This window comes from Neofelis nebulosa, chromosome 16 (genome assembly GCF_028018385.1).
Source record: "Neofelis nebulosa isolate mNeoNeb1 chromosome 16, mNeoNeb1.pri, whole genome shotgun sequence".
NCBI classification, from domain to species: Eukaryota; Metazoa; Chordata; class Mammalia; order Carnivora; family Felidae; genus Neofelis; species Neofelis nebulosa.
In genome coordinates, this window is record NC_080797.1 from 18,731,321 (window position 1) to 18,755,708 (window position 24,388).

At 51.0% G+C, this 24,388-nt stretch overlaps 1 protein-coding gene across 6 annotated transcripts in view; it reads right to left on the bottom strand.

Annotated features, from left to right (window-relative positions):
• Positions 1-660: 660 nt before the first annotated feature.
• The window catches only part of UNK (unk zinc finger), a 33,829-nt gene continuing 10,101 nt past the window's right edge, over positions 661-24,388 (bottom strand). For 4 of the 6 annotated variants that reach the window (XM_058704652.1, XM_058704647.1, XM_058704648.1 and 1 more), the window contains 15 exons: positions 14,813-15,022; positions 13,780-13,956; positions 13,511-13,641; positions 12,914-13,049; positions 12,206-12,323; positions 11,161-11,245; positions 9,767-9,909; positions 9,129-9,329; positions 8,480-8,545; positions 7,825-7,999; positions 6,937-7,038; positions 6,602-6,790; positions 3,810-3,991; positions 2,935-3,192; positions 661-2,139 (listed from right to left, as the gene is read on the bottom strand). In XM_058704652.1, the coding sequence (XP_058560635.1) occupies positions 1,984-2,139; positions 2,935-3,192; positions 3,810-3,991; positions 6,602-6,790; positions 6,937-7,038; positions 7,825-7,999; positions 8,480-8,545; positions 9,129-9,329; positions 9,767-9,909; positions 11,161-11,245; positions 12,206-12,323; positions 12,914-13,049; positions 13,511-13,641; positions 13,780-13,956; positions 14,813-15,022 (2,329 nt within the window). In that variant the 3' untranslated portion in view covers positions 661-1,983. Of the gene's footprint in view, positions 2,140-2,934; positions 3,193-3,809; positions 3,992-6,601; positions 6,791-6,936; positions 7,039-7,824; positions 8,000-8,479; positions 8,546-9,128; positions 9,330-9,766; positions 9,910-11,160; positions 11,246-12,205; positions 12,324-12,913; positions 13,050-13,510; positions 13,642-13,779; positions 13,957-14,812; positions 15,023-15,864; positions 15,900-24,388 lie in introns of those variants that run through there. The other 2 variants (XM_058704649.1, XM_058704651.1) reach the window with 2 other exon arrangements.

The window sequence follows — 24,388 nt, forward strand, 5'->3', positions numbered from 1 at the left end:
TCCCCCCACCTGTGGCCCACTCGGCCCCTCACTTCACCTTATAGAGCAGGGAGATGTGGGAGTAACTGATGTTCAAACAAAACACTACCAGGCATATCCGTGTGTGCGGTTGCTGCCTAGCACAAGGGCCTGATGCTCCCAAGGGGAGCACCATAAGTGGGGGTCTCCCAGGAGTTCAGTTGTGTGTCTATTCAAGGGCTGAGAGGAACGGAGTTGCAGCCTGGCCTGGGGGGGAAGTGGCCCCTATGCTGAGAGAGCCCAAGGCCGGGTTGTCATATCTAGCTGTGTGACCCTCTCTGAGCCCACACAAGTATGATGGGGGAGGGTGGTGAAGGGGGTCAGTCGAGATCATCCAAGGCTCCTTTCAGCTCTGAACCTGAGATCCATACAGACAGCCCAGTAGCTGTGTTTCTTCACAGCTACCTACTAGGCCAGCTAAGAGCAGGGGGAGGAAAGAGGTGGCTCAAAGGCTGGGACCCTCAACCTTCCTTTTAGTGCTTTTGAGAGAAGACCGTTCTCCTCCTCTGAGAAACTACGAGGGGCCCTGTTGTCTTTTGCAAAACAGTAAGTGAATGGGTCCCAGCTGATGGGGCATAAGCTCTTTCTATAACCCAGGTGGGGCTGGATCTCCTTCACCCTCATGTAAACAAGCTACCACTGTTAAGTTCATATTTTATTTCCAATAGGTTTGGAGCTTTGTTGATTTTTGCATTTTCGTAAAAAAAAAAAAGTTTTCACTTAATTCATTGAAAGCCCTTTCGTGCTGAGCCCAAGGAGAGCCTGGTCCAGGCCAGACCCTTCACAGCCCTCTTGCTCCCACCCCAGACCCCCAGAGCTGGGAGCAGGGTGGCTTCCCTCCACCCGCTCTGCCCTCCCGCACCCACTGCATCTTTCTGTACAGAACAATTTTTAAAATGGAAGCTAAGACACAATATACATCGGACAGGCACGCACACACATGTACACAGGCGTCTGCTCCAAATGGGCAGGACGTCAGCTGCACTCAGAGAGCACCAAGGAATGCATACGGAGCCCCTCCCGGTGAGGAGGGCAGGGCCTGAGCCCTACCTTGGTCCTCAGTCCGTAGCTTCTCCCCACCAATTGCCCTGCTAGCTGCCAGAGGGAAGGGAGGAAACGGGGGCGGGGTGGGTGGGTGGGGGGGGGGGAAGCTGACAGCAGCTGGGGGGTTATGAAGAGGGCAGTGCCAGTCTGGTAGGTGGCCCTAGGGCCAGGGAGGCTGCTTTTGGGGGCCCAGAGGGAGAGGACTGAGGTGGATCCCTGGCCTCAGGAACCTGAGGGGTAGAACTCCTGGGCCTTGCCCCTCAAGGAGCTTCAAGGGCCCAGGGGTGGGAATGGGGCTGGCCCCTGCAGCTTTGGCCTGCCAGCCCCAGACTAAATACACATTTGGTAAACCTAGGAGCTAGGCTGACTTCGACCCCAGCACATCCCCCTCAAGCCTCACAGCTGGGAACCAGGTATGCCCTGGGGATGTCCACATCCCTGGCTCTCTCCCTGGCCTGGGGAGGTGCAGTGAACAGAGCCTGCCCTGAAGGCTTGGTCCCTCCCCTCAGCCCCTTCCAGCTTCCCGCTCAGGCCCCAGGAAGAAGTTAAAACTAGTTAGTTTCCCTACATTTAAAAAGAGACAGAAACATATCCCCTGCTGAAGCCCAGTGGGCAAAGAGGGGACTTTGTCTCTGCAGTGGAAAAGGAGGGAGTGGGCAAGGGGAGGGCTGCAAAATAGTTTTTCTTTTAAAAAGTGCTTGGTAAGTCTGTTTTAAAGTGTGTGTCTATATCTATGTACAGATATACACACAGACACTGTTCACACACTGCCGCCCACGCATACCTACACACATACAGAAATGTATACATATACAGAATCATATACATATACATACATACATACATACATACATATATATATATACTTTAAAAAGTCCTAGGTAAGAAGATCTGAGCCAGGCCAGGGCCAGGCCTGCAGGGTCACGACTGGAGGGCGTGGGCCCGGCCAGGCTGGCAGACCGGGCACTCGCTGCCCTCGGCACAGAGCTCACACAGCACGGCGTGTTGGCACGGCAGCACCGCTCGGTTCTGTTCCTGACACTTAAGGCATTTCACCGACTGCATGTGGAACACGGCCTGCGGGAGAAAGTGACATCATGGTCACCAGCCTGGCCCTGAGTTGGACAAGGAGCTTTCTCAACATTTTCTTTGGTCCCCTTGATGAGGAACTAGAGGCACAGAGCTCAGCAGCATGGCTGCCAAGTGAGAGGGCAGAGTCAGAGTCCAGCCTGATGCCCTCAGGGCTCCCAATGTCTGCTTCCAGGGGTGCGGAGGGAGAGGGCAGGGCCAGTGCTGCTCTGCAGCCCCCACCCTGACGGGCTCTTTCTCCCACGAAGCCTCTGCCTCTTGTCTCGATCTCACAGGGACCCTCGGTCCTCAAACGAGAACAATGGGGCCTGGCTGCAAATGCCTGGTGAAAAAAAGAATGCACTCTCTGCTGTGCCATGCTCCCTGGGGATCCAGCGGGGCACCTAGGAATGCAGACAAAGTAGTCCTGGGGACCTAACTGTTCTGGAATGTCTTCTGGTATGTGCAGAGCTCACAGGAGAAGCGTCTCAATGTAACCGAAGGCCCAGGCCTAGTAATGCAGCTTGGGTCAGCCCCACCCTCAGAACTGTGGGGGCGGGGGCAGGGGGGGGAGGGGAGTGTGGGCACTGACGCCTCCCTATCTCCAGCCTTCTCGCCTCCCAGCAAGTGACATTTTCTCCTACCTCTCCTCCAAGAGGGCAGCATTTTGTGTCAGCCCAGCAGCTGGGCAGAGGCTCCCAGAAGGGTGGCTGTCCCTGGAGCAGCGTGGACCCATCCGAGTCCAAGCACTGCTGAGGCTGCTGTACACCCCCACCCAGCGCTCCCCTAACCTCCTGGGCTGACCTTGTCCACTTGTTCCAGGTGGGCCCGCAGCTGCTTCTGGAGGGAGTAGAGGGTGGAGAGTGAGAGGGCCTCCAGGTCGGAGAAGGTGGGCAGGGCCTGTGGGTCGGGGCCTGAGTGCAGCCGCTCCAGCTCTTCCTGTAGCTTCTTAACCTGCTCCTCCAGTGCATCCCGCTGCTCCCGGGCCAGCTCGCACTCAGCACCTGCTGCGCTGGCCCGCTCACCGGCCTCCTCTGCCTCCTTCTTCCAGGCATCACAAGCCTGTGGGCCCAACACACAGCACCTCATCTTGATGGCCCCCTGGCCCTGCAACCCTCCCCCCTTGCAAGTACACCTCTGGGAGCCTGCAGGGACCACTGTGGCTGCAGGGCCTACTGGAGAGCTGGGTCAACTGTCTGGGGAGGGCACAGGCAGGGGGCTGACACTGCCTGCAGACAAGGGAGGTTTCAAGATCTGCAAGAGACCCTGTGTGTGTCAGGAAGGGGGCTGAAGCCAGCACGGCAGAGGAGCGCTAGGCAGAGCTGGGCATGTTGGCCAGCACCTGCAGGAGCAACCAGGCTGTAGCTGGACAGAGGGACCATCTCAGAGCCTAGAACACCCTGGAAAGTCAGGGTTTCTGGGGAGAGTCAAGCAGTGCTGTGGGATCAAACCAAATAAGCAACTCACACTGGGAATTCCGGGCCTGGGACACCAGCCAGCCCAGGGTCCTGACTGGCAAGGCAAGTGTTTCCACAGGGAAAGAAAGTGAACAAAACAAAATTTCTGCTCTGTCCTCCAGGACCCTGGGCCTCCCACCCCTGCGCCTCCTCTGCGTAAGATGGGCGAAGGCTGCATGCCATCAGGCCCTGGGAAGGCAAGTGGGTGTGGGGGCCCAGTACCTGCTTAGCCTGCTTCCAGGACTCCTCCCACTGCTTGATGGTGCTGTTGGCTTCTTCGAGTTCTTGCCGCAGCCGGGCCAGCTCAGCAGCCCCTGGCCCTGACAGGAAGGCAGGAGAAGTGCCTGGGGAGAAGCTACCAGAGGCAAAATGCTCCCAGATGCTGCTATTCATCCCATTCAGACCTGCATCAGGAAATGGAGGAACATCAGGGTTCTGGCAGGCTTCAGACCCAGACCCTGGGCCCCATCCACCCCTGCCTGGAGGCTTCCAGGGGCTAGCTGTGCAAGGCTTCAGCAATATCAGGCCAGGGAATTTTACAGGGATGTGTTGGCCCCACAGCTGCATCAGACCTACCGTAGCATTACCTGCTACTTAACACTTAGCACTTAACTTCTGAGGCTTAGCAACCTCATCTGTAAAATGAGGTTCCCATCACTTGCCTCACAGTGATTCAGGGGACTTGGGAAGGACTGGAGGGACAGCAGTCTGTAAAAGTGGCAATTTGTGATTGTGACTTGACTGTTGGGCTAGAGAGGGGAGAACCCCCTTACACCTGCTGTGAGGCTAGGGAGGAAATTCGGGGGCAAAAATGTGGGCCAGAGCCTCAGATGATGGCAGAACTGTAGTAGGAAAAGTTCAGGGAACCCTGGTTCATTCTCCTTGGTTTATGATGAGTAAACAGGAAAAAAAAAGGTGTTGCTAAGAATCACACAAACGGGGGGCGCCTGGGTGGCTCAGTCGGTTGAGCGCCCGACTTCAGCTCAGGTCACGATCTCGCGGTCCGTGAGTTCGAGCCCCGCGTCGGGCTCTGGGCTGATGGCTCAGAGCCTGGAGCCTGCTTCCGATTCTGTGTCTCCCTCTCTCTCTGCCCCTCCCCCGTTCATGCTCTGTCTCTCTCTGTCTCAAATATAAATAAACGTTAAAAAAAAAAAAAAAAATTAAAAAAAAAAAAAAAGAATCACACAAACGGTAAACGGTGGAGACGGTATAGGGTCAGGGCGTCTAACTCCAAAGGCTTACTTTCTCCAGTTAGCTGGGCTGCGCGCTCACCCAGCCATGTATTCGTTTACTCCTTTGACAGATGTTTGCTAACACCATGTGCCTCGCTCTGTGGCCACCAGGGCAGCCCGTCTTCTAGAGGGGGACCCATACCCACCTCTGGCCTCATTCTGTCCACACTTCTCATTCTAATAACTTCTTTCTCACTCCCTTCCCACTAATCCAGCAAGGATTTTCCAGAAACCAAAGGATTCTTTCTGTCCTCCAAGCAACACATACACCCAAACTATGACAGATGTCATCCTATGTAGAGATCCTGAGATGTGCACTATCGATGAGCCTATCTGCCCTGTCCCCAGAGGTGGGAACTCACGACCAACAAAATGTCCTCCTGGCAGCGAGCTCTTCCCATGCACCTCCCTCCGCACTCAGGTGGCACTTTCTCTCTTGACCACGTCCAGGTCAGGTTCCCTCTATTATTCTGAATCACAAAGCCAGGCCTCTAACTCCACACAAGAGTGACAGTTTCTGAGTAGGCTCTACTGTCCGTGAAGGTCTGCCTCTCTGACTGGACCACGGCTCTGTGGCAGGAGGGACTGTTGAGCTCACACTCTATAAAACCCTGCTTGATAACTACACGGAGAGGAATGAAAGGAATGAAAGAGTGTGTGGCCAGCAAGAAGGGGTACAGTCAAGATGCTTCCAGAATATGAACAAGCCAGACAAATGTGACACAAAGCATCTGAAGCTAACAGAGCCAACATAAAATGGAACAGCCACCTTCAAAACTGGAAAGATGTTGGGGCGCCTGGGTGGCGCAGTCGGTTAAGCGTCCGACTTCAGCCAGGTCACGATCTCGCGGTCCGTGAGTTCGAGCCCCGCGTCAGGCTCTGGGCTGATGGCTCGGAGCCTGGAGCCTGTTTCCGATTCTGTGTCTCCCTCTCTCTCTGCCCCTCCCCCGTTCATGCTCTGTCTCTCTCTGTCCCAAAAATAAATAAAAAACGTTGAAAAAAAAAAAAAAAAAAAAAAAACTGGAAAGATGCTTAGAGATCAACGTGTTGCCCTGATCTCTGGTCAGAATGTCAAAGGTTGGCTCACAGGCTCAGGCTCAGTGTGACCAGGAAGCCCAGCACCCTCAGGAGAGGTTATTTCTTGATCTTCTCGAACAGCTGCTGGGGCGGGGCGGGGCGGGGGCTAAGAGCAGCAGCTGCTGTTTGAGAGGCAGCGAGCTGGGCACTGTGCTGTTTTACCCATTACCTCAGTGAACACTCACGCCAGCCTGCCCACGAGAGGGTACCCTGCCCGCGGTGGAGCCTGCAGCTCGCCAGGCCCTGCTTCTAGCCACTGTCATGTGATGTGCCCTCTAGAACCCCCCAGTCCATCCCATTCCGGTTCTCATGTTCAGCAGCCTTTGGGGTCACAGCCGGGTCTGCCTGGTGCCTCTGCTTCTAGGAAGGCCACCCTGAGCCTGGGGCAAGCCTGTGCAGACTTCTCCCTTCATCTTTTTCCCTCACATTATTTCATTTAAGCCTTGCACCTTCCTTATGAGGAGGAGGATGCCATTATTTCTACAAACTTTAAAGCACGGGAAACTAAAAGAGGCTAAGCCACCTTGTCCAGGTGTACCCAGCTAAGGGAAACGTGGGACAGGGACCTGACCCACCTCCAAGCTCTGAGTCCCTGCTCCAACCTCTACTCTGCACTGCCTCTGGCTATGGACAAAGTGGCCAAAAGTACTTCTAAAAGCCCAGACCCTGCTGCCCCAGGTCTTGGAGAGACACACCCCCTCTTACCCAAAGATCCATGTGATGCTGAGGTCCCCAAAAATGTGTTTTCGGACTGGCTCAGGTGGCCCTGGGGCTGCTGCAGGAAATGCGAGGAGAGGCTGACAGGAGGGGACGGGGATGCTGAGTGGAAGGAAGCAGAACTGCCCAAGGAGCCAGGGATATTCACGGGTGCAGAGCTCTGCAGCAAACTGCCACCTGGAAGAGAGGCCCCAGAGGGCCCAGTGAAGGCGGGGCAAGCTACACAGAGCCACGTAAGCAGGGGAAGGCTCGCCTGCCCAGCCCGGGCCAGGCTGGACCCCTAGGAGCCCTCCCTCATGCGCTGCCCACCCACTACCCAGTACCAATTGTGATGCTGCCTGGGTGGGGCACCGTGCTGTTATCGAAAGTCTTCTCTAGGGCAGCCACCCCAAACTCATTCAGGTCCAGGTCATCCAGGGCAGACTCTGGGGACACAGAGATTGGTACATAAACCTCCTTGCCTCCCAAGGGGCCATAGAATCCTGAGGTTCCAGGCCTCGTCTCCAGGACCCACCTCTACTGCCTCCTATTCATGCTCGGCCCCACTAGACCCAGGCTCTCAAGCCTCTGCCTGTCGGGCTGCTCCTTTGCCAACATGGACACCCTGTGCTGTGTGCCTTGCCACGTCCGGCTCAGATGGCTCTCTTCCAAAGCCTTCTGATACCTCTCCTGATGTTACAGCTTGTATGTCTCATCCTTGAGCTCTCAAGGGCAGGAAACAGATCTTTGGGCCCTCAGTGGCTAATGCACAGTAGGTGCTTGACAAGCACCCACTGCCCTCTGCTGAACTAGACTGGGAGGCTGGGAACAATGTCCCTCCTCGAGGGCAGGAACACCCTATCTGCATCTCTGCCAGCCTGGTGCCTGAAACACGACCCGCCACAAAGTGCCACCCATAAAGGGCTGCTGACAGAGAAGGGCAGTTGTGTAGGTTGTCTGCTACATAAGGGTACCTAGTGAGAGTATAAGGCTGCATTGGTCCAAGGGAAGAGGTGGCTCTTCCTAATTTCCACAACAGAGCAATAGGTAATTTGCTATAAGGGCTATAAGGGCCCTACACCCTGGGCTCATTTTCCCTTTAGGTCAAAGGGCTCAGAGTGCCCACCTTCTGACTCTCCCAAGGTAAATGTCTACAGTGACAAGCACCCCGGTTTGGATCTCACTCACTCCAGACCCAGTCCAGATCTTGGCAATAGAAACGGCCTAATTACCTATGACTGACTCTACCGTGTCGCTGGTGGGATAGAAGGGCAGAGCATTTGCATTCATGCCAGGGACGCTGCTGGTGCCAGCAGGGCTAGGGGGCGTAGCTGCCAGGCTGGAGGTGATACTAGAAGAGATGCTTGAGGTCAGGGGGCTGCCCACGGGAAGGATGCCCAGCATGTCCTGCAACGAGAGAATGAGGAGGAGAGACAATGGGATGCCCGCTCATGGAAGCCATGGCCAGGGGCTGGAGGGAAATGGTGCAAACCAGGGCTCATCCAGTTGCCCCCAAGCTCAGACGGGACCCCACCCACTCAACACCTTGCTGCAAGGCTGGAGTTGGGACAGCTGTGGCTTACAGGCTGCAGGGCCCACTCACCCTGGAGTCCTGCAGTAGGGGAAGGGAGAAGTGAGTACAGCGCCTGACACAGCATAGACGCTCAAGAAATATTTTTTTGACTAACTCATGAGTGAGTCCAGGAGGTAAGGGATTGCAGGGCCTGACCCCTACCTCTCTGGATTTAGGGCTGGGGCCCCACCTTAGTTCGGCCCTCGGGTTATGGGGAAAGCAGCGGCCCCCTTCTCCAAAGCCTGGGCTTCTGGGCCTATCCTGTCAACAGCAGGGGTTCCAGAAGGGGAGGAAGGGGGCTGAGAGCTGTATACCTGTTTGGGCTGAAGCAGAGGCTGCTCTTGGCTCCTGGGCTCTAGTGAGTGGGGTTTTAACTTGGCCTAAGAAAGAAAAGTCAGGGAGCACGGGATTCATGTGGTGCTAGGAAGGGCCCCTGAGTACAGGAGTCTTCCCAAGCATCCACCTGCCATGGCCCACTGAGGCTGCAGGCACCTGTCACACAGTCCCCCTCCACACACATACCCTGCTCTCCCTCCCCACCCCTACTCCATTCCCTACTCTAGGAACCAGGGGAGCTGTTCCCCTCCTCCCTGGTGACTCCAAGCCTCAGATAAGTCCAGTGAGGGACACTCTTGCCTGTTCCCCCAAGGCCCTGCCACTCTATCAAGGCAGCATAAGGCAGGGAAAAGACCAGATGGTGGGACAGGAGACCGAGGGTGGAGTCCCTGCTCCTCTATTAACTGGGTCTGTGAGAGGGTCAGGTGCCTGGCCACGCTAACTTTCCTGTTTCCATCTGTAAAATGGGATGGGCTCCCTCACTCTGCTCAGGGTCAAAGAGGCTGAGGACAGGGGCTTCCCAGCTCCCAGTCATAATCCCCACAGCCAGGCCAGGCCAGCTCTCCAGGGCTTCTCCTGCCCCCTGCAGAAGGTTAACCTCACTGGACTTCCCCTTGCGTCCCTTACCTGGCATTTGAAATTTTTCAGGTACTCGGCTCCCACCTGGTCTTCCCTCTCAAAGCCAGGAGCCTTCTTATAGCTGCCAGGGGCAAGGCCAGACTCCCCAGGGAAGACAATGCCTTCCAGGTTCGGGGGCTTCCTGATGGAGCCCGGGGGGGAGCCACAGAGGTTAGATGGGCTGCCTAGGTTGCTGTTTCTACAGAGGAGCTGCAGAGAAGAAAGGGAGTGGCTTGGTGGGCAAAATGTGGGCTAGGCCATGGCCCATCCTCTGGCCCATCCTCTGTCCCCTCCACAGAGGGAGATTCTTCAGCAAGGGGCTCCATTCTATTTTCAACTGCCAGTGGGCAGCAACTACCACGCACGGTAGTCTCCGTGAGGAAGTTATGAGGGAACTGTGACCGAAGGCTTTTGTCCCTTCTACCAGCTCTACCCAGGCTGACCAACACAGGCTCTGGGGACCCCACCCACCACTAGATCTTTGATAGAAAAACCCTGGGGCAGAAAGGGCAGAACTCCTTGGCCTGAGGCAAAATACCAGGGCCCCCTCCTCCAAGCACAGGCTGAGAGGGCACTAGGAGCATTAGAGGCAGGTGTTGACTCCTGGCTAGGCATGGTGCCCACCCACTCCCTGGATAGGCACGTACGGCGCTGAGGTCAGGGGCATGCGGGCTGGAGGGGCTCACGGGCACGGAGTCTCCGGCAGCAGATGGCATGTACAAGACAGGACCCGGCTGAGTGGGGCTGGACACGGTTGAGGAAGGTTGTAGGTCGTCACTGAGGGGTGGCTCTGCAAGAGACAGAGTCAGGCTGTCAGCAGGCTCCTTGCCAGCTCTGTCCCTCCAAACACACATTGGGATCTTTTTCAAAGGAGACCATGCACCCTCTGTATATAAAGGGAAAGCTCCTCCCTTATTTCTATTAATACTGTGTACTGTGTGCTTACTTTGTGCCAAGCACTTTGTATTCACCGTGAATCTTCACAATGACTAGAAGTTACAAATAACATCAGAGTCTCCATTTCACAGATAAGGAAACTGAGGCTCATAGAAGTAATCTCCCTAGGTGACAGAGCTGAGTTGGGATTTGTACCCTGATCTGTACTACTCCAAAGCCTGAGCCATTAATTATTTCCCTGTGTTGCCTCAATAGGTGGTCCCAGTTGCCCATGGCTGGCGACAATCTCTGTGCCAAGAATATTCCCCTTCCTAGGGCCCTCAGCTTATTTTTGACCCTAATCCCAGAGATAAGGCCTGAGCCTGAGAAGACGTTAAGGACAACCAGAGCAGCGGTTTGTGGTTGACAAGGGTTCCAACTTGAGCTCCAGCTCTAAGATGGGTATTGGCGGTCTAGACTGCCGTGCGAGAACTGAGTGCCTCGCTATCCAGTAGCTATGAGCCACATGTGGCTAGCAAGCACTCACAACAGTGAGTTGTGTTGTGAGTGAGGGCTGAACTGAAATGTGCTGCAGTTATTCAATTACACAACAGATTTCAAAGACTTAGTTTGGACCCCCCCAAAAAAAAAAAGTAAAATATCTTGATTTTTTACAGTAATTATTTTTGAAATGATATTTTACACTGGGTTAAGTAAAGGGATGTTAACATTAATTTAACCTATTTCTTTTTTTTTTTTTAAACACGGTTACTAGAAGATCTAAAATGACACAAGAAGGGCTGCATTACATTTTGATCAGACAGCCCTACTCTCAGCAGGACAGAGTGCCATGTTCAATTAGGGATGTCTGCCATGGACGGGGCATGGGGTGGCTGCTGAGATCTGCCTAGTTGGCTCTGGAAGGGTGCTTCATTCTGCCTGTGATTGTGAGTGCCCGACCAGGGACCTGGTCCTGCTCTGTCTCACGACCTTGGAAGCTCCAGGGCTTTAAGGCCAGTTCCGGGGTGTGTGTGCAGGGGGGACTGGAACCTCCAGCAAGGACAGAGCCTGTTGCTGGCTGGCAGATGAGAGGCCACTCCTCTGACTGAGCCTGAGCAGAGCGTGAGGGGAGGAGAGGGTGGAGAGGGGAACGGGAACAGCATACGTTCTACGTGGGCAAAGGCGCAGAAAGGTCCTCGGGGACAGCTGCCCGACTGCTGCATGTCGTTGCACTTGGTGGATTTATAGATCTGGAGGGCAGAGCAGAGGCACATCAGGCTTAGGCAGAGAGGGACAGGCAGGCATGGGTGCCTTCAACATGGGAGGGTTAGCTTAGTAATCTCTTTTCTCCTCCCCATTCCACGCCACTTCCCTAACTCTCTCCCTACTGACTTCTTACTCAAACTCCTGGAGCAGATACAACCACCCTCAGGCTAAGGACAGCCCCCCCTTCTGGGGTCACAGGTTCAACCAGCCCTGCTTAGGCCCTCACAAAGGGATCTTCTCTATGCTGCTTCCCCACTCAGGGTCTTGGCCAGGGCTGTGACCTCCGGATGTCTCTTGGGACATTAAGGGAGCCAAGATCAGAGGCAGCAACCCTCTACCTACGTGTACCCTGGGTCGGGATCTACATCTACCTTTCCACCTTGCTGTCTGCAACCCGTACAAGGTGGCCTCTGCCCATATGTCTACGCCTCCATGAACCCATGGGCAGGGACAGCATGTGCCTATATGTACCCTATTCCAGATCCTGGCGCACTGACATGGCTCAAGGCTACACCATGGGGCCAGTGGGCTGGGTTGCCGGTACCAGAGACTCTGATCTGAAACACATCAGCTGGAAGGGGCTTTCTTATGTTTTTTAAATCTTGAGGTCATTGGAGTCTAAGCACCATGAGTGGTGCCAAGTCCAGAATGGCCAGGTAACTATGCCCAGTCCCTGACGCTCCCTGACAGGAGGCCCGGGGTGAGGGGAAGAAACAAAATTGGGAGCAAGGGGGCTGCTTGGTGATCGTGGGCTCAGAACAAGGCAAGTTACCCAATTAGGATTCAGGGCTCCTCAAGCACTGCCTAGGGAGGCCTGGATGGTGTCAGCGTGATATCTGCCCACATCTGCCCAGACCTTCTTTTCCTTTTTCCTGGCTTCCCAAAGAGGGTATGTTAAGCCACCCACAGTTCTCAAAGGGCCCAGCCCCTGCTCCAAGGCACACCTCCGGGTGGAACTGCTGCTCCGTGCGGGTGTGGCAGTACTGGCAGGCATCTCCATTCTCACACTTGCCGGGGTCTCCCCACTCATCCCCGTGTTTCACGTTCGGACATGGAGATGACCTGGTCCAAGGAGATGGTGGGGTCAGAGGGATGCCAGAGAGGGAGACACTGGGATCTGGGGAATGCCAACTAGATGCCTGTTAAAGGCTCCTCTCTGGTCTCCCTGCTTCACAGGGCCAGGCTCACAAAGAGAAAAGAGGAACTCCAGACTGAGAACCTTAGTGGGGCCAGAAGCCAGGCTCTGCTTCTCTGGAGCAGTATGGCCGTATCAGCAAGAACACTGTTTGGTCCCCTTCTGCTGGGTCCTCGTGTCAGGTATTCTGCAGCCCCAGGAGAGCCAGGCTATAGCCAGAACCATACTCTCCAGACCATGGCTTATCCCCAGCAATCACCCCTCAGAATCAGAACTGGAGGGGCCTTAGAGATCATCTGACCCAAGTACCTCATTTTGTGGCAAAAGAGGATCCCAGTGGACTCGCCGTCATTCAGCTGTCCTCACTATTCCCTCCCTTTGTACTTGGGTCCTGCGATTCTGTAATCCCTAGGGCTGGTCTCCCTGCCTCGCTGTGAACACAGTGGAAGCAGCTCCCGCCATGATCCCTTCCCTGCCACCCCTCCCTCCCGTGGCTGGCCTGCTTGGGCCAAAGGACCTGTATTTGTGTTTCCGGGGGCTCCGCCGACGGTCCTTGCTGTTGTGGTAGTAGGGACAGGCATAACCCTGGCGGCACAACCGTGGGGGCTTCTTGCACGGCTCCGTCTTATAGTTCCCCAGCACATAGGCAGTTTCTACACAGGGAGCCAGAGGCAGGGGTCAGGCAGATGTAGCAGGAGAAGGGGAAGGAGAAGCCACATGGGAAGGGGTCCAGGAGCTCAGGCCACCTCCTCATGTGCCAACACCAAGACTGAGACCCAGGAGAGAGGTAAGAACCATCCCTTACTGGAGATACAGCACACAGGGTAAAAAAGGGCACTCTCAGGAGGGTCAAGAACACGTGTGTATGTATATGTAAATATTCTTAAGTACACACATGGGAAAGTCCCCTGAAGAATTTGGGGAGCACTGAAGTGATGAGAGGAAGGCAAGGTATATCTAGGGAAACTCCCCAGAAGTGCCCCCAAGTGACTGGACTGTGGCTGGATATAAGGTGGGATAAAAGGGCGGTAGTGGGCCAAATCCTTAGGGCAACTATGGGCAGGAGAAAAGAGAGGACAGGAGGAGGCATGGCCACTTGTGGGACCACCTTTACCTTGCCACCGAGGCTCCTCACTGAGGATTTTTTCTATCATGGCGTGGCTTGCAGCCCCAGCCGTCTGGCCCTCTATGCTGCCCTCTACTGTGGTCTGGCCGTTCTGCAAGGCCTCCATGGCCTGGAGCTCTCTGGGAGGAAAGGCGAGCAGGGAGGAGGCATGAGGGGAAGAGCAGAGTGCCAGCCCTGCCCTCCATCTGTGGGACTCATCGGGTCAGCGGCCAGGCCTCCAGCCAGGCCCCCACCCCAGCCCACAGCTATCAGCCCACCTGATGTCGTAGACAGGGGAGCGGAGGTCATGGGGCCCGTGGGCGAAAGCGCAGTGCAGGCCGTTTTTGGTGCAGTTGCCTTTTGAGTCTGTCTCGTGGATACAGATTCCAGTTTTGTAGTAACGCAAGTGGTACCTGCGCTCAGTGTCCCCTGTGGTCCTGTGCAGGAATGGGCACCTGAAACGTTGGGGGGAGGGGGCTCACTCACCTTTGCCCCTACAGCCTGGGAGATCAGTCCCCGCCCTTCCCCACCACCCAGGTGGTGCATGGATAGCAGGTTGAGGAGGCCAGCAGCAGTGAGCTCTGCTGACGTAACAGAACCACCGTCCCACCATCTGTTGGATGCTGTAGCCCTCAGGGCCCAGAATTCCCACTTCAGCCTGCTCAGCAAGTCCTCCCACAAGTCCTCTCAAAGACTGAGTATGGTCAGGGCCCTGGGCTGACTTGAATGAAGTTCCAGAGGGGGGACACTCCTGGGACAGCAAGTGCTGGCTGGATCCGCAGAGGTCCACAGAGAAACAGTCTGCTCACAGCATGGGCACACCCTCTCCTGCCCCAGTGCTATATTAGGCCGGGGCCGGAGGAGGGGGAACAAGACCTGGACCTCTGGGAGAAGAAGTGCAGGGGCAGTTCAGTGGTCTGTACCCATAGACCCCCGACAGTGCTTCCCGTTACCGCCTCTGCAAGGTTCAAACAAGCAGGGTCAACAAGCGTCCCCTCTGTGAGGTCCTCAGGTTTGCCCTTTCTATACTTCTGCTTAGCAGAAGAGAAGCCTGTGTAGGGTTTCTGAAAAGTGGGTAAAGAAGGGGCCTCCCCCAGGGGATGGCAAGGTCTGAGCCCAGGTCCAGGCCACAGGAAGGTGTGCCACGATGCAGCAGTCTCCCCAGAAGCAGCCTAATGGCTGGCTTCTCAGACTCTGCCTGGCCTTTTCTGAGGGCACCTGACCCAGGAGACATGAGGCTCCTCTGAGGGCAGGCGGCGGGGGGGGGGGGGGGGGGGAGGGTTGAGGGGGAAAGAGGCGGGGGACACTCACTCGTCGCCCTCCGGGCAGAGGCCTGTAGCCTCGTCGTACTTGGTGCAGTAGACGTCGGGGCTGTAGTTGAAGGTGCCGTCCCGACGGCGGATGGACCGGCGACGTCGCTGGTTCACGAAGTGCCAGTGGAAGCAGGTGTAGGGCCGGTGCTGAGTGCATTTGTGTTGCACAAAGAGTGGGCACTGCTCCGTGCGGAATTCCTTCAGGTACCTGCAGGGAGAGCCCCCACGTAGGGTGGGCCAGGAGCAGAGACTTAAGACCCCTGCTTCCCAGCAACAAGTTAGCCACCAAGTTCTCCGAGGGCCCTACTCTGGGGTGCTAGTTCCATTAGGACACCAAAAAAAGGCCCAGAGCTAAGGGTGGACCTTAGTGTCCAGATCCTTCCCAGTACCCAGGTCCCAAGGCAGCCTGAAGAGCAGGAATCATAGGCCACAAGGGCCCTCAGCAGTCAGCTGTCTGCCGGGTTGCCAGCGGAGGGCTTAATCAGTGGCTTAGTTCTCTGAGGCTTCTAAGACCAAACCACCGATCGCAGGCAAAGGGCTGGAAACAAGAACACGGGGGGGCCTCTCCCAAACTTCCTGCAGGGTCCTCTGTGCCCAGGTCTGCCTGCCGATCCCTGGAGGTCTCACCTGTCCCAGGAGTGGGGCTGGGGCTCCAGGCTGAGGGCTGGGGGGGCTGATGCTTTGGAGCTGAAAGCCCAAGTCACGGAGTGTTCCCTCTAAGCTACTGAGTCAGAAAATTACTGTCCTGTCTGCCTACCTTCTCTCAGAGACACTTCCTAGTGCTACACAGGTGTCTGTGAAAGAGCTCCTTTTTACAGCAGCATCTGAAGAGACTCCCCCTCTCAGCCTTGCCTGCCCCCAGTACTCTCATACCTGAGCACCTGCAGCAGATGGGGCTGTTTACGTCCTAACCTGGGGATCCGGGGGCACTGTCCTTTGGGCCTCCTCCCAACCTTTGTCCCTCTCCTCTGCTTTTCATGTAATGGCCAAGACATCCCAACACATCACCCTCCCAGGCACTACCCAGTGGAGGGCCCCAGACCCACTTACCCCCTTACAGAACATGCCATCCATCTGTGCTTTGCTCACTCTATGTATCCAGGTGAAGGGTTTCTTAGGCTTGGGGGCCTCTACCTGGGGGGGGGGGGGGGGCACTGGGGGCAGACAGCGCAGTTTTCTTTATTCGTTCCCTCAAGCCCTAACAATGCAGGCAATAAATGACCTGATAAGGGGCACGTGATGCCAGCGAAGAGGATGGTTCCAGAAGGCACAGAAGACTGTGTGCAGAAGAGGGCATGGAGTGAGGAACAACCTGACCTGAAGCAACTGTCCAGGCCTGGAGTAGCGCCTGAAGCTAGAAGGCACCAGATAAAGGTGAGAGGGTCCAGCCCAGGTCTTTGGCTCAGGCCAGGACACCCGGGGCCTTACTTGTCTGGGCATACGGAAGGTGTAGGGACAGGTAAGTTGAGGGCTGAGATTTTCCAGATAGGTTTTCTTTAATGCTTTAATGAAATGTGCTGAAAAATCCACTCAGCCTTAAAGTGTGAAATGTCCAGGTGTATGTATTGGGCCAGGGGAAGCTGGAACTGGGTACTCCCTGAGGAACACGAGGATTTAAGGGGCAGTAAAAATTCGGAATAGAGTCTGCTGTTCATTTGGCACATATCTAATGAGCATCCAGTTGGTACAGGCATGCTGGTAGGCACTGGGGACACCAATGAAGAACCAGGTCCTTGTCAGCCCATACTTTTATGGGAGAGACATACAAGTAACAGGCAGAATCAATCAAGTGTGGAAAAGGTTAGGAGGGAGGTTTGCTGAGGGTTCTTTGGGAACCCAGAGCACGGGGCCCAGGCTGGGACAGAGAAAGGGAAATGGGGAGGTGTTGGTGGATGAAGAATGTGGGCAGGGCGTTTTAGGCAAAGGGCTAAGTGTGAGCTCAGAAAGAGGATGTCTGGGTCCAAGAGCTCCAGGCACATTTGTGGGATGTGAGTAGATGGGACAGGAACTGGAAAGGGGAAAGGAGGATAAGGTGAGGTGTGGGAGGAGCCAAATTGCAGGGACATCATCTCTGGGCCCCAGGGACATTGTGAGACACCAGGCAGAAACCTGGAAGTCTCCCGAGGGCCTGATGTTCTCCTGTCCCTTTTGGCATTGGAACACAAGATCTTTCTTCCTACCTGGTTGGACAGAAAGCGGCACCTCATGCTGCACACCTGTCCCAAAACCTGGCCCTGAGTTGGGACACCCATCCTCCAAATGACTAGGCTGATCCCTCCTGGACAGCACATAGTCTGACTCTGGACTCACTAGGAGACCAACTCAGGAGGTGACAGATGGAAAATGGGAAAGGAGGAAGCAGAGTCTAGGGCCAGGAGCAGAGAAGAGTGAAGGTGGTTAGGAGTGTCAGATTAAACACAGGACACCCACCTAAATCGTATTTCAGATAAACCAAATTATTTCACAGGGCATAGTTATACTAAAAATGTATCCATTATCTGAAATTCCAGTCTAACATCCTGTATTTTTATTTGCTTAATCTGGCAACCCTGAGTGGTGCCTGTCTGCTTGGTATATCAGTGCCTCAGCGAAAAACCAGAGAGGCAGCCAGGGGAAGGACTCTAAGATGTGGTCACCCTGACTTTGGGCATAGTCTGTCCTCTTTGAGAAAACAGTCCTGGCAAGACTGCTTGCTTGGGGCAGTCACGTCCACAGTGTCACACACAGAAGCCACGGCTCCACAAGGGCTCTCAGCCTGGCAGGGATGCCACAGAGGACAGATACGGAAGCAACAAATAACCTTCTAAGTCATAGGCCAGGGACTTGGTACCTTTTAATAAACTAGTCTCTTTGCTCCCAGCCTCTCCCCTGTCCAAGTTAAGCTACACAGCACTCATTATATTCTTCAGAGAGCACAAACTTAATTCTCACTTTGTTAAAAGCCTTTAGTTTCCCCCAGTAGCCCTGGATAAACACCAACTATTCAGCCTGGCATTCCAAGCTCTATACATCTGGCCCAATATTTTTTCCCAGCCATAGTTCCCTTGATTACTCTCCATTCCCCTGCTAAAACTGGAGTCCTTGGTGTCTTGCAAATAGATCTTTAATTTCCCTGCCTTTGTTCATGTCCCCTTCCTTACTTGTAGAAATCTTTCAAGGTTGAATTCAATGGTAAGAAACCTGATGTCACCACCTCCATGACACCCTCCTTGACTTCCACCTATCCTCCCCATTCTGCCCATATCCCCAGCTAAAAGTTATACTCTCTGTTTTGCCAACATTTTCTCTAGATACTTTTGTAGCCTTTATCCTGCATTGCATATTAACAATGTATTTTTCTCTACTATTTTTTTCTTTTATTAGATTATAAAATCCTTGACAGCAAGTAAAAGCTAAGTACAGTTTGCTGAATGAATAAAAGAAATGAGGTCACAGAAAGAGAAAAGCCCACAAAACAATAGCAACAGCTTTGGGATGCTGCTAGCAGGCAAAGCATTGAGAGCGGAAAGCCTAATCCTATGCCCTCGTGAAAAGTATCACACTGCAGGAAACCCATAACTCAGCAGACAGGGCAGTTTCCTGCAGAAAAGCCCCTCGTGAGAAGGGGCTGAGTGACAAGATTTAGTGCAGGCAGAGAGTCCACCTTCAACCAACTACAATCAGAGGAGAGAAATATTTAACCTTTTGCTAAAGTCATTAATGGAACTGTACTACCTGCTACCTAAGAACTAAAACGTTTGGTCAGAACTTCCCACTCTCCCTCTCCCACTCTGACCCTGTGCAAACTGGCAATGCAGTACCCAGAAAGCAAGGAGAAAACCACTTAGAGATCACTTTTCTATTTTCATGGATTAAAATGAAACAAATTTTCAGTGGAAATGCATAACTATCGCTGTTAAGTACCCATCCATCTCATCTTAAAGGTTTGAAAGTACAAATCTAAGAAACAAAATATGTTGAAACTTACTCTTTAATTCAACTGGTTCTCAGGAAACCCAAGAAGTCCTGGGATCTAACGGAGGAAGGCAGACACACCAACTACTCACTCCCCCCACTCCCATCCAAGCTCTGAGGAGGGTACAAGGCCCCCAAGACTCAATTCTTCACACTCTCACCTCCCAGGAAGACCTCCACTCAAGGGTAAAAGCAGTAACATAGAATAGTTCCTAACTGCAAGGCCTCAACGAGCTGCTACTACGGCCAGAATGAATCCAGAAACCACACAGGCCTTGGGGAAGTAAGAGCTCTGAGACAAAGTCATGCCTTCAACTGGTAGAAGGATCAACAAAGCTTGGAGGGACACACAAATGGTCAGAGCTTCACCGTTCCTAAACAGTGCCTTCCTATGTGCCCAATTGGGAACTAAGCTTAAATAAAAGCTATCTTTCACTTCTTTTCAGGACATCACATTAATTATCCTAGTTATGGTTTATTTATACATGTAAAAAAAATATGATGAAAGTCACATGCCCACCTACAAAAAATTTGGAAAGTGGAGAAAAGGCAAAAATTGCCCTTAATCCCATCAATAAAAATGTTAGCCTTTTGGTAATAAATTTTCTCTATTTTTACAGATTTAATCATTGTGTATCTACCATATTGTTAAACTGCTTTACACAACTATTCTTTTCTCTAAAAGCTTTCATTTAAAAAAAAAAAAGGTTTTTTTGCTTTTGTTATTTTTTTAGTGTCTATTCATCTTTGGGAGAGCATGAGTGGGAAAGGGGCAAAGAGAGAAGAGGGCAGAGGATCTGAAGTGGGATCCATGCTGATAGCTGCAAGCCCGATGTGGGACTTGAATTCACAAACCATGAGATCATGACCTGAGATAAAATCAGACGCTCAACTGACTGAGCCACCCAGGCACCCCAATTTTTATTTTTTAAGTAGGCTCCATGCCCAGCATGGAGCCCAATGCAGGGCTTGAACTCACGACCCTGAGATCATGACCTGAGATCAAGAGTTAGATGCTCAACCAACTGAACCATTCAGGTGCCCCTAAAATCTTTTAAAATCAAATGTGTATCCACTTTAAAAAAAAAAAAAAAAAAATTAAATACTGGGGCACCTGAGTGGCTCAGACGGTTAAGCCTCTGACTTTGGCTCAGGTCATGATCTCTTGGTTAGTGAATGTGAGCCTCACACTGGGCTCTGTGCTGACAGCTCAGAGTTTGGAGCCTGCTTCGAATTCTGTGTCTCCCTCTCTGCCCCTTCCCCGCTTGTGCATGTGCTCTCTCTCAAATATAAACATTAAAAATTTTTTAAAAATCAAATACTTTCAAGGCTTACTGGATTATTTTCATTTTCCAAAATTCTAAATAACAGAAAAAAAGCAGGATATTGGAAATCTAAATTTAATCACTTGCCCCACTAAGTGATATAGCACATGAGGGATTAACAAGACGTTATATCACTCACTCTAAAGGAGGTGATGAATCGAGCGCTAAACTGCTACCAGTTCAATTTCTAACTAAACTTTAAATCCTATTCCAAGTTTTCTCATTTAATAGATTTATCAATTTGGGTGTTTCACTCTCTTCTGGGGAGAAGTGTGAGGAAGAATTAATCTGAATACACCAAAAACTATCAGAGGTGACAGAAAGAATATAAGTTTAGAGGCAATGGGGAGAAACGAGCTGCTGTTCTAATCCAAACCTAGTCCCCCACTGCTTGTAGAACAGTGTGTTTGTGGTCTCACTGACTCTACCTGCCTACTGCCACTGACCTGCTCCCTTCCCCAACAACAAACCAGACTCTAGAGCAGGATCAATGAACTTTTTCTGTAAAGGACTAGATATAGCAAGTATTTTAGACTCTGAAGGCCCAGAGGCCAAATCGAGGATATTATGAACTAACGCAACGAGAGAAAAAACAAAACTTCCATTTTTATTGATGAAATTCAAAATATAATAGTTGGCTACAATAAAGGTCTAATAAGACCAGATTTTGGGGGGTGGGTGGAATAATATTTGTAAAGTTAAGGGTCCCTCGCATCAAATTGGTTATAAATGTTCCTCTGCTAATGCAGATTCTGTAATAAGATTTTATATATTTCACCTCTGAAAACGTCTTTTCACATAGATAGGTATGGCCAAATGCCGTTATCCTTCCACAAGCATGATTTTAATTGAGCATATCCTTCTCTTAGAAGACACTTGTAGGATTATATTGGAGTCTTGATATTTGCCTTTTAATCGCTTCCATTTGAAGGTTTGGTGTAAACTCCTTAGTTGCACAGGTAAATGGATTTTGAAATACGAAATTTCTTTTGCATTCACACTGAGCTGCAAAATCAGTTACAACTGTAGTTTTTCTTTAGAAATCATATCCACAGGAACTTTGTGTAGGAATGTAGATCTTGCCTTTGTTTCAACTTCTGATAGTACACAGGAAGTATATAAAGTAAGTGGACGTGACCCAAACATTAGTCGAAATGACTGAACTACAATTTAAGGTTTGCAAACAAGCTGTTTGCCCTGTAATTTTAGGTTGAATTCATTAAAAAACCTTATCCAGTCTGCAGCAAAAGCCAATTTCCAAAGCTATTCAGTGTTCAGTAGTAGTTGAGAATGATTCTTCTCATTCAGGAAAGTTTCGATGTCAGCCCTGAACTCAGAAAATTACAAGAAAACTTCACCACTGCTGAGCCATCAAACTATTGTGTGGTAGGGCATCAGAATATTCAGTTTCTGACAGAAATTCATGGAATTGATCATGGTGAAGTCCACAAGAGGGAGTGAAGTTCACTGCTGATTCTAATGGTTCAGTAACACATGATAGATTCAAGTATTTCTCCCCAAAGTACCTGATGAATAACATAATGAATAACCAACCACAGGCTTTAAACACCTTACAATTTCATAAGCTTTGCAAATTTGTCCAGTGAGGTTTTTTTCTGCTCCACAATATTCTTACCGCCATCAGTTGTAACAGATATTAGCAGATCATACTTCAGGTTGTCCTCAGCGTTTTGAAAATATTCTCAGCTGTCGTTGTTTTAAATAGACTATTCATTGATGCTAATTCTTCAGTCACTTCAAACGAGACATTGACTCCATGAAGAAACCAAGAGTAACAGTAGGATCTGTTGACTCATCTAGAGCCAAGGAAAACCACGTGAAATCATTTGCCTTGTTTTTTGACTACTGATACTGCTCCCAAGGACTTCAACATTTTGAGAAATTGTTCTTGTCGAAAGGCTAACACTTTTAAACAAGTTTGTTTTCTCTAGACATATTTCTTCAGCTGCTGCAATCAAACACAATTTAATTAATTCAATATTGGTAAATGGCTTCCCTTGCTTAGCTAATAAATGAGCCACTCGGGAAACTTACTTCAGTTGTAGCCTCATTTTCATTTTTGTGAAGAAATGCTGCTGTAATGAAACAATCCCTTTAATATTTCTTTTTTTAATGTTTATTTATTTTTGAGAGAGAGAGACAGAGAGAGAGAGAGACAGAGTGAGCAGGGGAGGGGCAGGGAGAGACAGAGGAAGACACAGAATCTGAAGCAGGCTCCAGGCTCCAAGCTGTCAGCACAGAGCCTGACGTGGGGCTCAAACTCACGAACTGTGAGATCATGACTTGAGCCGAAGCCAGATGCTTAGCTGACTAAGCCACCCAGGTGCCTCAGTCCCTTTAAAATTTCTAATTTTTCTATTGTTTCTCAGCCTTTTGGCTAAGATCAAGTGTAAAATTTCTAATTTTTCTGACCATTGCCTTTCTTTGAGTTGGGATTATTTTGACAACTATTTAGTCTGGTAATGTTAATGGATGGGTCCTTTCAGCACAGCCTTTTTTTTTTTTTAAATTTCTACACCCAACATGAGGCTCGAACTCACAACCCGGAGATCAAGAGTTGCATGCTCCAAAGACTGAGCCAGCCAGGCACCCCAGCACAGCTTTTATTAAAGACAGCTTTGCCACCTAGTTTGATAACAAAATAATTCACACTCTACTGTGCCCTAAAGACATGACATTCAAAGTCCATTTTTCTCTTCCTCTTGTTCTGACATAATTGGTAGGCACTGGTAATAAAGAATAAATAAAACATTTTGATATGCTGATACACCCAGTACTGGAAACGCTGTCAAGTTATAACTGTTGTCACTGCAACCTATAGTACACGGAACAGAAACGCCAAGCAAGGAGAGTGCCACATATGGTCTCTGTCACACTGCTGAATCTTGCAGCGTAAAAGCAGCCATAAACAATACGTAAACCAATAAGGAGAGGGTTCCATTAAAGCTTTATGGACACTGAAATTTGAATTTCATATAATTTTCATGTGTCATGAAATATTCTTTTTCAACAATTAAAAATGTAAAACACATTCTTAGCTCACAGGCCATACAAAGGCAGGTGGCAGGCTGGATGTGGCAAACGAGTCGTAGTTTGCCAAGCTCTGCTCTGAAGAGTTGGAATTCCCCAACACACCATAACCCTCCCCTCACATCTCGATACTTTTGAGCATATTACTCCCGGTGTCTGGATCACCTTTTTGGCTTCTTCTCCACGTGAGGAGGGTTCCCTGCCCCTGCCCACAGGTGTTAATCACCTTCCTTCCATGTTTCCACTGCAATGTATTAATACAGCCCATATAGCCCCCACCATAGCTGTTTGTAGCCATGTCTACTCATCTCTGCACCTCTGCAAGCTGGCTCACAGCAAGCGTTCCAGATATGTCTGTCTATCCAAGAAAAAGCCAAGCTGTAAAGCATCACAAATGGTACAAGTTTGGTCCATAGCAGCTATATTCTAAACCCAACAAAACCGAGAGAAGCAATTCCAATCTCTGATTTACATGCTTCTCCTGGCAATTAAGGAACCAGTAACTTCTCTAGCTACCTTCCCCACAATGTCTGTACAGCCTTGTTCTTCACCCTGAACACTAATTTTGAGATCAGCCTCACATGCAGACTAGAAAAGCAACCAGTGGGATGGCTTGCCCTGTAATTCCTAGGAATGTGTGGAGCTCGCTAGAGATGCATTAAATCCTTTTTTTGTTTCCTCCAAAAACTAAGGGGTATTATGATGACTATTTGGCAAAAACTGGGTACTTAACTAAAGATTTATTCAGAAAAATAATAGAAGTAGATCACCAGACTATAACAGGGGGGAAAAAAACTAGAAGGAAAAATACATCAAGTATTATTGATTTTAAGGGTTACCTGGACTCTTTATTGAATGGGGATTGCTTTTAGAATAAAAAATTTAAAAAAAGCTTTTGGAAATGTAACCCATCATATTAATGACAACTTGACAATCTATCCTGACCCCAAATTAAATCAAAGATGTTGCTAATAAGCCAGAAGACTTCCTTTAAGTTAAAAGTGAACTGTGGTAAATATTTTTGCAAAGTAAATCACTATTTGAATGTCATCCAGTTTATGATGTGCAGAACCTGATTTGGACACATATGCAAAGTGGTTAGATTTGAGTAAAACTGCAAATAAAATAGTGACAGCCTCTGGAGAAGCAACAGAGGAGATGGTGCAGGGAGACCAGATTTGCTAAAGACTTGATAAAGCTCAATATCCAGAGTGAACAATAATATGTGAGCCAAACAAAAAGGG